Below are 12,636 nucleotides of genomic sequence, written 5' to 3'. Positions count from 1 at the left end.
AGCTGAAGCTTTATGCAAACATTTGCTTTTAACGCTGTTACTTGTATTTGTTTATTTGGTAAACATTTGCAGTAAGGTTTCATTATATTTGAACATTGGTTAACGTAAACTAACAACAATAAAACTTTACTTTGTTGCTCTTAGGTAATTATTGCCAATTATACAGTCATGGATTATTAAAAACAAACAGTTATTTCTGATAATTATTTTCAATATTTTATTTACCCAAGCTAACCTGAGGAAACAATGAACAGCTGATTTTTCTTTTTATTGTTAAACAATGTCAACAAAGGTTAATAAATAATCGATATATAAATACCCATTATTAATAAATAATAAAGTGTAAAATCACTTTTGTAAATAATTTATGGCAGATAGCATAACACATCTCATTAAGTTTCATATCTCAGTTAAAGTTCTAAAAGTTTCTTTTTTTTCTGTGATGCAATGAATTTACAGATTTACACTCTGCCATAAAAGTACCCATACACACTCATTCTCACACAAACACACTGTGGATAATTTACAGTAGCTTATCCAATTCACTTATAGCACATGGCTTTGGACTTGTGGGAGAAAACTGAGCACCCGTAGGTAACCCACGTCAACACGAGGAGAACATGCAAACTCCACACAGAAATGCCAACTGACCCAGCTGGCACTCGAACCACAACCTTTTTGCTGTGAGGTCACAGTTCTACTCACTGCACCACCAGTCCACCCCCACATTTTTTTTGTCAGTGAAGAATGATTAAAAGAACACTTTTTTTTCAAAACGTTTTTTTGTCTGTGATGACATGAAATTACAGTTTTGGTTCCCCAAAGAACCTTTTAATTACGAGTTATTAGAAGAACCATGTTTTTTTTAGTCAAGATTTATAAAAAAATAAAATAAAGTCAGATTTATTTAAACTACATTTATTCAGTGAAGATTTATTTAAAAAAAATTATCTCAAAGTGCTTTTCCTGGTAAAATAAAGGTTCTAATAATAATAATAATAATAATAATTTTAAAAATGGTAAAAGTTTATTAAAACAATTTTTTTTTCAATGAAGAGTTATTAAAAAAAATTTCAGTAAAGGTTTATTAAAACGACTTTTTCAGTGTATATTTATCAAAATAGCAACATTTTTCCGAAGTTTTTTTTTCTGTCAAGCCATTAAAGTACAAATTTGTTTTTTAAAAGAACCTTTCATTTACAAGTTATTAAAAGAACCACATTTTTTTCTGTTAAGATTTATTAAAACCATTTTTTCAGTGAAGATTTGTTAAACCTATATTTTGTTCAGTCAAGATTTGTTGAACCTAAACATTTTTTTCAATGAAGATTTATTAATAGAATTACATATTTCAGTAAATATTTATCAAAAGAAATTTTTTTTCAAAATTTTAAGGTACCAGATTTTTTTTGTGATGCCATGAAAATACAAGTTTTGTTCCCCAAAGAATATTTCATTAAAAATTTATTAAAATAACCATATTTTATTCAGTGAAATAAATATTAAAGCTACATTTTAGTGAGGATTTATTAATACATACATTTTTCAGTCCAGATTTATATAAAAAAAATCAGTCGAGATTTATTAAAACCATTTTTTCAGTGAAGAGTTATTAAAACTACATTTTTTCAGTCAATATTTATTAAAACTTCTTTTTTCAGTGAATATTTGTTAAAACTAAAAAAAATAAGTAAAGATTTATAAAAGCTAATTTTTTTCAGTGAAGATTTATTAAAACAACTACATATTTAAGTATCAAAATATTATAATTTTTTCTGTGATGCCATAAAAATACAAATTTTGTACCCCAAAAAATCTTTTATTGATCATTTATTTTCAATTAACATTTTTTTTAAACAAAGTTTTTCTGTGAAGATTTACTAAAAGAACTACAATTTTTTCAGTGAAGATTTGTTAAAGATTTATTACTACATTTTTTAATTCTTATTTTTTCCCCACATTAAAGAAGCTTTTTTTTGTAAAAGTTCCATAAAAAATTCTTCATGATAAAAAACCTTTATTTCTAAGAGTGCTGATTATGTTTAATGTATAAACCATTAATTTAATTGATGGCACTAATTATTTATTTAAAAAATTACATTGATCCTGTCGGAAATTCATAGAAATCTTCAAAGAGTAGTAAGATAATTATAGATGTGGAATATCCCACTTATATTTTACACAAAGCTATTTGACCTAGTAATATTTCCGCGTGATTTTCCCCCGTCTTCCACGTTCAGTGATAGTGGCATGTGGTCCGCAAATTCCCCGCACAACTGCTATATAATTGTCGATTTCTAGGGATGCCAGATAAGGTGGACTGAGCAAACCTCTTCTCCAACATCCTCAACACTGCTGCTGTTCGTGCAACTTTGTTAAATATTTATATCAATTTTATTAGTCTTTTTGGACTCGAAAGTGTCTTATTTCCATCCCATGATGAGCAAACTGGTCCTGACGTCATCTGCGCTGCTTCTGCTGCTGTGTGTCTGTGTCAACCTGAGTCAAAGCAGTAAGTAAACCTGACTTTTATCTCACACTCAAGTGTTTTCTCTGTTCTTTGAGTTCACAAAGCTGCTCTTGAAATGTAACCACAGGCCTTTGTAAATGGATAGAAACTGGATCACTAGTTGAATGCTGTCATACTTGATGATCAGAGATTTTGCAATTCCTTTGATGACTTTAGTCAAAGCAGCATGATGAATTTATGTACACCGCAAAAATGATTAATTGGATTTACTGAATTTTATTGAACAAATTAAGCTGAACATTATTACATTTCATTTGTTTGTTTAAATTCAGCCCATATGAATTTCTTGCAAACTATACCTTAAAACTTTTTAGGCAAATCCAATGAATAATTTTTTTTTCAGTGTAGTGGAATGAAGAAAAAAATACTTAATATAGTTAGTTTTTTTTTTTTTTATTACAGTTTTATCAATTAAGCATTTAAATTCTTTTATTATTGTCTAATATGGATTTAATTATAGCTACACTAAATCTATTATAGATTTCTTAATTTTTATTTTTAATATGCAATGGATGTTTATCAGTCATATATAAATGATTTCTGTAATAGTACAAACAACTAGATGTCAATAGCATAGAAAAAAGTATGCTAAGATGTTTGTGCACATTGGTTGTTTCTTTGTTTGTATGATGTAAAATGTGCATCACATTGGGTTTATTAAATGATTATTATAATCAGTTTTCGAAGATGTTAACAAACAAGAATGATTTGGAGTGTTTGAGAAACCACAATTTCACTTTTTCTTCAAAGATTGTTGTTTAATTCGACATGTCGGCTGTTTCTTTGTAATTGTCTGTACAGGTTTTAGGAAATTCTGTGAGAAGCACAAATTTAATTTTTATGCACATTTAATTTTTATGTGCATGTTCTTACAAATCTCTGGTGTGGTTATTGTTTTAAAATAATGTTAAACATTTATTTAATTAAATAAAATAATTATAATTAAATAAAATAATTATAATTAAATAATTTAAATAATTATAATTAAATAAAGTTATTTTAATTAAAACAATTATAAATAAATAAATAATTAAAATAATTATAATTAAATAAAGTAATTATAATTTAAATAATTATAATTAAATAATTAAAATAATTATATAAAATTTAATTAATTTAATTTAATTAATTATACAAAATAAAGTTAAATAAATAACTTTATCTATCTATCTACCTCTAATTATTTTTTAGGGAAAAATTATTGAGCATTATTTTTATTCATGTTATGTTATGTGTTATTTATGGAGATTTAAAGTTTGGTTTAAAATAGAGGAACAATGACTCACAAACCCAAAAATAGTCACTGTCTGGTTGATGTTTAATGATGTTTAATATTTAAATAATTAAATAATTTAAATAATTAGAATTAAATAATTTAAAAATTTATTTAAAATAAAAGTAATTTAAAAAACAAATAATGAATTATATAAAATAAAGTTTATTAATTAAATTAATTAATCTATCTATGTATCTATCTATTATTTTTGGGGGGATGAAATGATTTAGCTTCATTATAATTTATGATTACTTGTTGTATGTATGTTATAGAGATTCAAAGACTTAGTTTGGCTTAAATTAAAGGAACAATGACTCACAAACCCTAAAATAGTCATAGTATACACTGCCTGGTTTACCACCAGGACAATGGAAGACCTGTAGATGAATGAATCTTTGTTTCAACAAATAAGCTTTTGCTCAGATAGTTGGTCAGATGTACTCAAACTCTGTTCTGCTGTGTGTTAAGGTCCCATGAGGTGCTGTACCATGTATTCAATACATTCTCTGCCTCTCAACCGACTGATGGACTACACCTTGCAGGACACCACTAAGGCCTGCAATATCAAGGCTGTCATGTGAGTAACAACAGAGGAATAGACTCACTTCCCTTTGACTTATATTGTGTGGACAAAAAAATACAGTGAAAGTCAAAGGAACTGAAACTGCTTTTAGAACTATTGAAAATGAGTTAAAGAGAGCACGTATTCACGCAAACTAATATGCTGAAAACTCACTAAAACCTCTTTTAAAATAATTTTGTTATGCTCTTCAACAGACAAATTACATACAGCAGGTTTAACAATAAACATGAGAAAACAAAGCAAAAGCACAAATTAAAAGCACAAATTAAAAGCACAGTTTATGTAATTATGTAAGATATTGGAGTGTGCCTATTATACACTGTGTGACTATTATACATTTACATACATTTGTATACATCATATACATTCATATTATAGATTATTATAATATATGTATATTTATATTTATTTGGCTATACATATACTATAATAATCTATAATACTGATAGATAGATAGATAGACAGACAGACAGACAGACAGACAGACAGACACAGACAGACAGACAGACAGACAGACAGACAGACAGACAGACAGATAGATAGATAGATAGATAGATAGATAGATAGATAGATAGATAGATAGATAGATAGATAGATAGATAGATAGATAGATAGATAGATAGATAGATAGATAGATAGATAGAATAGTTAAAGATACTTCAATTTAAGTTCACAGTACTCATAAAGATTAGTTTTTTTTACTCAATTGGTTTGTAGCAATCGATTTCCTCAAGCGGTTTGAGTTACCTTAACTTATTGGGTTTTATAGTTCTCAGTTGGTTTGAGTTCTCTTCATTTATTGGGTTTTACTGTGCTCAAATGGCTTTGTTTACTCAATTGGATTAAGTTCACAGTACTCATTTGGGTTGGTTTTTGAACTTAAATGGTTTGTTGCAATCGGTTTCCTCAAATGGTTTGAGTTACCTTTACTCTTTGGGTTTTACAGTGTAGATAATAAATATATATAGATATGAAATGTTGAGTTAGGATTATATCTGAGCTAGAGTCACAGTTCAGAACACGAGCTTTTGTGGAATTATTGCAGATTTTAAACACAATGGAGTGAAATTGCATCACTTGCATGTTTTTGAGGCCTGTGAGAGATTTTAGTTTAATAAAGAATAACGGTGTTGAATTATTAACACATGAAAAATTTTGCAGCGTAATTTTAACAATTACAAAACACAACCCGATACCTAAGCTATTTTAATATTGAATATTAAGGAACAAATTAGGAGTTTCTTGAAGCAAAATCATAGTTAATGGTTGGCCAATAGCAGAAAGTCAGCCTTAAAAAAATAGGTGACTATAAATTCTTTCCATTGTGCTATTCACTCATTTAGTGAAATTGTTTAGATGCATAATATCGCAATATATATCGCAGAAAAGTAAAATAGTGCGATGTCAGATTTTTCCAATATCTTGCAGCCCTTATATACTCTATGAATTGTCTTCTTCTAACAACTAATATTTATTTACATGTTGTTTTTTTATGTTTGCTCCTCCTCTGCTTAACCCATCTCTTTCAAACTCAAAACATTTACATAATTTAGCGATGTACTGTACATTTTATACCCTTAAAACCCATTAATTGACAAAAAATAACTCTTTGAAATAACCCATTGTCCATTACCCAGTAGCTTAATGCAATTAAACATTAAAAATTAGTTAATTTCCTCGTAGTCATGTCAAAACATAATTTTTTTGTTATCTAACTTAGGTATTTAGTTTATGTTGATAGTCATCTTAAAACATTTAAAAGCAAAGGTTAATGCAAAATGTGAAGGGGAAACTTACTGCTCACATGTAGTAGTTTGATTTTAACTGCTGTGAGAGATGAGAATGACATCATTCTTTGGGATCAGGAAATAGTCTATATTTCTTTTGGTACACTCTGAATGCTGGGCTATTGTAACCCAGTTTTAGGCCAAATATATGGAAACGTAAACTTGGTATTTTAACAATTAAATTTAATTTACACTTTTGAAGCCAACGATTGGGGTTGTCCATATTTGAACCAATGTTGGGTTTCAACAACCCAGCATTTTTAGAGTGTATGCTTTTTGTAGACTACTTAAATCACAGTAAGAAGAACACATGCACACTTTAATAAATGAAATTAGCATAAGTGCAAAGCTGTGATAATCAATTTATGACCTTCAATAAATGAGTGTTCACAATGTGCATGTAAACACACTCTTTTATTTTCCAGGTGAACTGTTACCAAAAACAATATCTCATATATTATGATTTCTTATATGCAGTTCCAATGAACAATTTGTATGTGTAATATATAAACTAGAACATTCTCTTTCTTTATTACAGTTTTACTACAATAAAGAACAGACAAATCTGCGCTAATCCTGATGACCCGTGGGTTCAGAAAGCCATTTCACACATCCAGTGAGTTCAGCGGTGCACACACTTACATACCTGTGCATAACACCTATCCTCAATATAGAGCTTAATATGACTGACTTGATGTTTTTGAGAAAATTCTCTTATAAGAGTTTCATTTTGTATTTTGCAGGATGAAAAATAAGTCGGCCTAATGTGGACCGTCAAATCTTACAGAACAAACCATCAGTGATTGGCTAGAATTGATTTTTATAGTAATGTAAATTAAGATAGTATTGACAGCAACAATGAATGTTTATCCTGAATTGATCGTGATTTTTGAACTCTGCACATTTGTATCATTATTATTATATAAATAAATTGTTTTTACAGCAATAATGTGTCTCTTTGTTTTGTTTTGGCAACAAAATTAGTAATTAATGCTGCGCTTTTCAAAATAAAGATTAGGTGTTTTTAAAGTTCCCATTAAAGAGCTGCTTTTGTACACTGTAAAACCCAACAGTCAACTTCATCAAATGAAATGAGTGAAGTTAACTCAAAATTGACTGAAAGTTAATTCTACTTATTTAAAAGTTTTGAAGACAGTGTTGAAGGTAAATACTTTATTACTTGAACTTAAATGAAGTAAGTTCACAGTACTCATATGGATTAGTTTTTAACTTAAATGGTTTGTAGCAATTTGTTTCCTCAAACAGTTTGAGTTGCCTTTACTTGTTAAGTTTTACAGTCACTAGTTGGTTTGAGTTCTTTTCATTTATTGGGTTTTACTGTGTTCAAATTGCTTCATTTACTCAAATGGGTTAAGTTTACAGTACTCATTAGGATTTTTTTTTTTTTTTTTACTAAAATGGTTTGTTGCAGTCGATTTCTTTAAATGATTTGAATTGCCTTAACATTTTGGGTTTTACAGTGTATCTAAGTAAACCATTCAATTAAAAGTTCGTTAAAGTACCATTTTTTCATGGTGTCAAGAACATAAACAATCTGAAGACTCATTTTTAACGACTGTATAAACAACCTTTTGTTGAATGAATCATTTCCATGCGGGCATATTTTCTTTTTTTAAGTACTGAGGCCAATAAAGATCCTTTACTTTAAAGCATTTCCAATGTTTACTACTCATCAAACTGCGGTCTAAAACCATTTTAAAGCGGTACTGGGTATGGAAGCACTGACAACATTTCCTTAAAATGCAGATCTAAAAGTTTGTGACTGTGGACAGAAGGTGGCAGTATATGCTCATCTTTCTGTAGCCAATACACACCCAAAACAGGTCCTATAACTCATTTATTTTACTAACAATTTATTCTTAGTAATAATAAATCCAATAAATCCCTCTTTAGTTTGTAGTTCTGTTTCTAAGAGTGTTTACAGTATGTCTGGTGAACTTTATTGGCTAACAATATTTGTGCAATATTGCTATATACTGTATATATATATATATATATATATATATATATATATATATATATATATATATATATATATATATATATATATATATATATATATATATATATATATATATATATACTGTACACCATATCAACACTCAAATTAAAAAGCCCTATGGTCATTAAGCATTAATCTGTTTATTTATGTATTAATGTATTTACTTTTATTATGTTCCAAATGCAGCCGTAGACATTGGGGTCTTGAGACCATGAATTCAATAAACTTAAATGACTTCCATGTTTTGTACTTCCTCTATTATCCACAAGTGGAAATTTATCTTTGGCTTCACCACATAATTACATCTGTATTCAAATCACTTCTATTACAAAAAACAAGCAACACAAATACATTTAACATCATCACATAAATCACATTAAAAACTTGATTAACCCTACTTAAATCCAATATTTAAAATTATAATGTCAGTTGTCAGATAATACATTAGATTTACATTTGTCTTTACTTTGAAGTTGCCTAAAAAATCTTTTTCATGGCAAAAGCTGAAGGTTTTTATTTAAGTGATAGGAACAATCTTCAATAATGACATGTGCTTTCTGTTTAGTTCTCATTAAATACATTTAATTTAGTTGTTTTTGTGCTTTTGCCAGAATCGCACTGGAAATTTTTAATACTTGACAAAGTTTTTGCTTTTCTTTTACTGGCAACAATCCATACCATACAATCATGTTAAAACTCACAACACTTCTGACCGAATTCTTGTATACCATTTCCAGAATAGCTTGACACATGCCAAATTGTTGTAACTTAAGACGATATAATCTCTGCATTGCTTTAAAGAAAAAAAAAAAAAAACACTCAGTCAATTTACTATCTATAAATGTTCCTAAATATTTAAAACATCCAACTGTCTTTATATTGGGATGTGAAGGAATAGGGGATACATATGTCCAGGTACTGAGTCATCTAATCGTGTCAATATGACCTAAATCTCAAAATCTTTATTGAATTAATGTCACAATGGATTGAGGAAGTTGTGAAGGTTTTAATGGGGTCAATCAAGTATGGTGTACATCATTAGTACACTCTCATAAATAAAGGTACGCAAGCTGTCACTGGGGTGGTACCTTTTCAAAAGGTAAAAATTTGTACCTAAAATGTCCATATTAATACCTCAAGGGTACATAATAGTACCTAAAATGTAGAAAAGTTTTCCCGTTAAAATTTGTAGGTACTAATAATATGTACTTTTGAGGTACCAACATGGACCCTTTAAGTACAAACCTTTTGAAAAGGTACCACCCCAGTGACAGCTTGTGTACCTTTATTTCTGAGAGTGTTGTGAATATCCAGCATGTTTCTCTTTCTGAAGGAATTCTGTCAGGTTGTTAATAACAGAATATTCTTACTCAGAGTTCAGTGTGAGGTCTTCACAGCTTCTGTGCAAGCTCCGCATCATGCATGGGCTCATTATGTTCCTTAATAAATCTGACAGGGTAATACTGTTCACATACTGCTCTTTGTTTATGAAAGAGGAACAAGAGTTCCTTTTTAATAATAACAAGGATGTTGGATGTTTTTATGAAACTACTGACAACATCTCTCCTGTTTGGATGTCACTCTTCAGGTCATGTTCAATTTCACCTCACATCATAGATATGTAACATTTGGGAATGGACAACCATATGCATGTTGATTAATGGCCGTTTTTACACACCCTCCAGCCAATAAGAATAATAAAATGTAACCGACCATAGAATAAATGTGTATATTATTTACATGTATATATGTACACATCACACAGTAAAATCAGACTGAGTCTGTATAAACAAAGATCATTTTCAGCACAATGCTTGAGCATCAGTGTTATTTCCTGGTCCTTTTCAATAGTCCTTAACGGACTGTAAACATTTGTAGAAGTATTTCTGCAAAAAAGCTCTAAACTAAAGCCAGTAAAATGAACGAATCGAAATTCACTCATCTCATTATTTAAATAATTATGTGTTGGGGCAACATTCAGTCAAAATATTTTATTGTATTGCATTATTCATTCATTTTCCTTCAGCTTAGCCTCTTTGTTCATCAGGGTTCACCACAGCAGAATGAACTGCCAACTTACCCAGCGTATGTTTTACACAAGCGGCAACCTCCCGCTCTCCCTCAGGAAGCCAATACGGAAGTAACTAAAACTGCAATTCCTCCGAAATTCCGCTAGTCCTGGCCGCTCCTGGCTCCAAAACAGAGCAAATTTCAATTGAGCCCACTGTTAGAATGGCCAACTTTACAGCAGAAAAAAAGGTGTTTACAGCCTGGTACAAAAAAAGATTTTGGTTAATACAGGTAATATTACCCTTCATGACAACTGTGAGGGGGTGATTTTTTTTATAACTCATTCGTTTCCTTTATATTAAGTTATATTAAGTTTGCATAATTAAGGGCGTGGCCACTTGATTGACAGCTAGGTCTCGCTGGTCGCCGTCACGTCTCCTCAGCTGAGTCCTGCAGATTAGTCACTGAACTCGGCATATTTATCGTATTTCTGTGTTGTTTTATGTGGCTTTACACAGTCAACTGCCTTTTGGACTTGTTTCCCACAATTATTAGATGGCATGGCATGCTGAGGGCACTTAATTGTGCTCACAAACCATTCACGTGGCCTCCGTTTCCCATGTGAGTAAAGTTATATACTTATATACCATCTCTGTACATGTATTTGTTTTATTTAAGATCATTTATCGTTTATATTTATATTTAGAGCTGTAATGCACTCCAGAATCTGACGGATTGATTAGCTGTAGGCTCTAGAACAGTCATCTGAAGCGTTGTCATACAGTGTTATGCTGGATTTTATCAATAGTCTTACAGTAACTAACACAGACTATATCTGAAGTGTTTGGGTGTAATTCGCGTTTTCCTCCTGTTGAAAAACGTCATAAGAACAATGTTTAGTGGCTCAATGTATTACAGCAGTGTTTTTAAAAGTCTAAACACTTTATTGATATAGTGTACAACCAAGCACAAGTGGTCAGAATACAAACGAGTCACAGGTGATAAAGTATTAAGCATTCTCCCAAAGTAAAGTGTGTCTGAACCAGGTCCAAGCTAAATGCTAGCAGGTGTCTGTAGCTCCGCTCACTCTCCGCCTCTTTGCCCTTGTTTGGTATCCCGTTGTGGGTGTGATGACGCGTGACCAAAATGGCGACGGTTGGCCGCGCCTACTTGTGGCTTCTTTTGCGCTCTTCAGAAACCTATGGGTGACGTCACGGACACTACGTCCATATATTTTACAGTCTATGGTTTTACACAGCGGATGCCCTTCCAGCTGCAACCCAGCACTGGAAAACATCCATACACACTCATTCACACACATACACTAAGGACATTTTAGTTTACTCAATTTACCTATAGCGCATGTCTTTGGACTGTGGGAGAAACCGAAGCACATGGAGAAAACCCACGCCAACATGGGGAGAAAATGCAAACTTCATACATAAACGCCAAATGCCACAGCCGAGGCTCGAACCGGGGATCTTCTTGCAGTCAGGCGAAAATGCTAACCACTGAGCCATAGTCGCCTGCATTGCATTTTGATTGTGTGCATGATTAAAGTTTTGTTTAACATTTAAATGCACACTAAAATAAATGCAACTTCAGTGATGCACACTTGTATAATATTCCACTGTTACCATAATTAAGATAAAGCTTGAAATCTTGTAGAAAATAACAGAAAGTGGAAAGATAAGGCTTGATGATGAACTTGTTATCCTGAACTCTGGGCTTTCAGTATTCATGAGAACTGCTAAAGTCATCATTTTCATGAGCCTTAACACTACTTTCATTTCCACCGGTTTATCGTGCTATTATTGTTCATTGACATTCTGAAACAGTGAATCTGTGAGCAAAGGTTCTGCAACAGCTGTCTTTGTCATTGTTTTAATGTCAACAAGGGAACATGGGAGTAGAAATATTGGCCATTAATCAAAATATGACTGGCCATTCCCCAGATGTTACATATCTTTAAAAGGTGAGATTGAACCTGGAGAATGACAAATCCAAACTGGAGAGATGTTGTCAGCACTTTCATTAAAAATATCCAACATCCTTTTTATTATTAAAGAGGAACTTTATAAAGTTCATAGAAATCTTCTGCACTGAATGATCTCTAAGCATTTGTCTAGTAAGCAGGTTTTTACCCCTTAAAAAATCTGACAGGGTAATAATGACCACCACGTATGATCCAGGGCCTGCACAGAAGCTGTGAAGACCTCACACTAAACTCTCACTAAAGAATATTCTGTTATTAACATCATGAAACGTTTCTTTCAGAAAGAGAAAACAGTACATTCATCACTCAATTATTATATACTGTATACGCCTTGCTTGTACTAATACTTTCAGAACAACCTTAATTATTTGTGGTATTGTTTCAGCAAGATGCTTAAAACTCATGTTCATGAAACAACTTGTGTGAGATCA

At 31.0% G+C, this 12,636-nt stretch overlaps 2 protein-coding genes across 2 annotated transcripts in view; both read left to right on the top strand.

Moving 5' to 3' along the window:
• The window catches only part of capn10 (calpain 10), a 76,631-nt gene that overhangs the window by 15,625 nt on the left and 48,370 nt on the right, over window positions 1-12,636 (top strand). The window lies entirely within an intron of this gene.
• ccl20a.4 (chemokine (C-C motif) ligand 20a, duplicate 4) lies at window positions 2,291-7,120 on the top strand. The gene is made up of 4 exons (XM_021471293.2): window positions 2,291-2,512; window positions 4,275-4,383; window positions 6,715-6,792; window positions 6,920-7,120. The coding sequence occupies exons 1-4, from the start codon at window positions 2,437-2,439 to the stop codon at window positions 6,939-6,941; spliced, it is 285 nt and encodes a 94-aa protein (XP_021326968.1). The 5' UTR covers window positions 2,291-2,436; the 3' UTR covers window positions 6,942-7,120.

This window comes from Danio rerio, chromosome 2 (genome assembly GCF_049306965.1).
Source record: "Danio rerio strain Tuebingen ecotype United States chromosome 2, GRCz12tu, whole genome shotgun sequence".
NCBI lineage: Eukaryota > Metazoa > Chordata > Actinopteri > Cypriniformes > Danionidae > Danio > Danio rerio.
This window is presented reverse-complemented; position numbering and strand designations above follow the sequence as displayed.

What these genes read in the sequence shown, in the direction of transcription:
- ccl20a.4 (XM_021471293.2), top strand. Translation starts at nt 2,437, where the DNA reads ATGATGAGCAAACTGGTCCTGACGTCATCTGCGCTGCTTCTGCTGCTG. An exon ending in TGTCAACCTGAGTCAAAGCA is followed by an intron (nt 2,513 to 4,274) that starts GTAAGTAAACCT and finishes CTGTGTGTTAAG; the next exon opens with GTCCCATGAGGTGCTGTACC. An exon ending in AAAGCCATTTCACACATCCA is followed by an intron (nt 6,793 to 6,919) that starts GTGAGTTCAGCG and finishes TGTATTTTGCAG; the next exon opens with GATGAAAAATAAGTCGGCCT.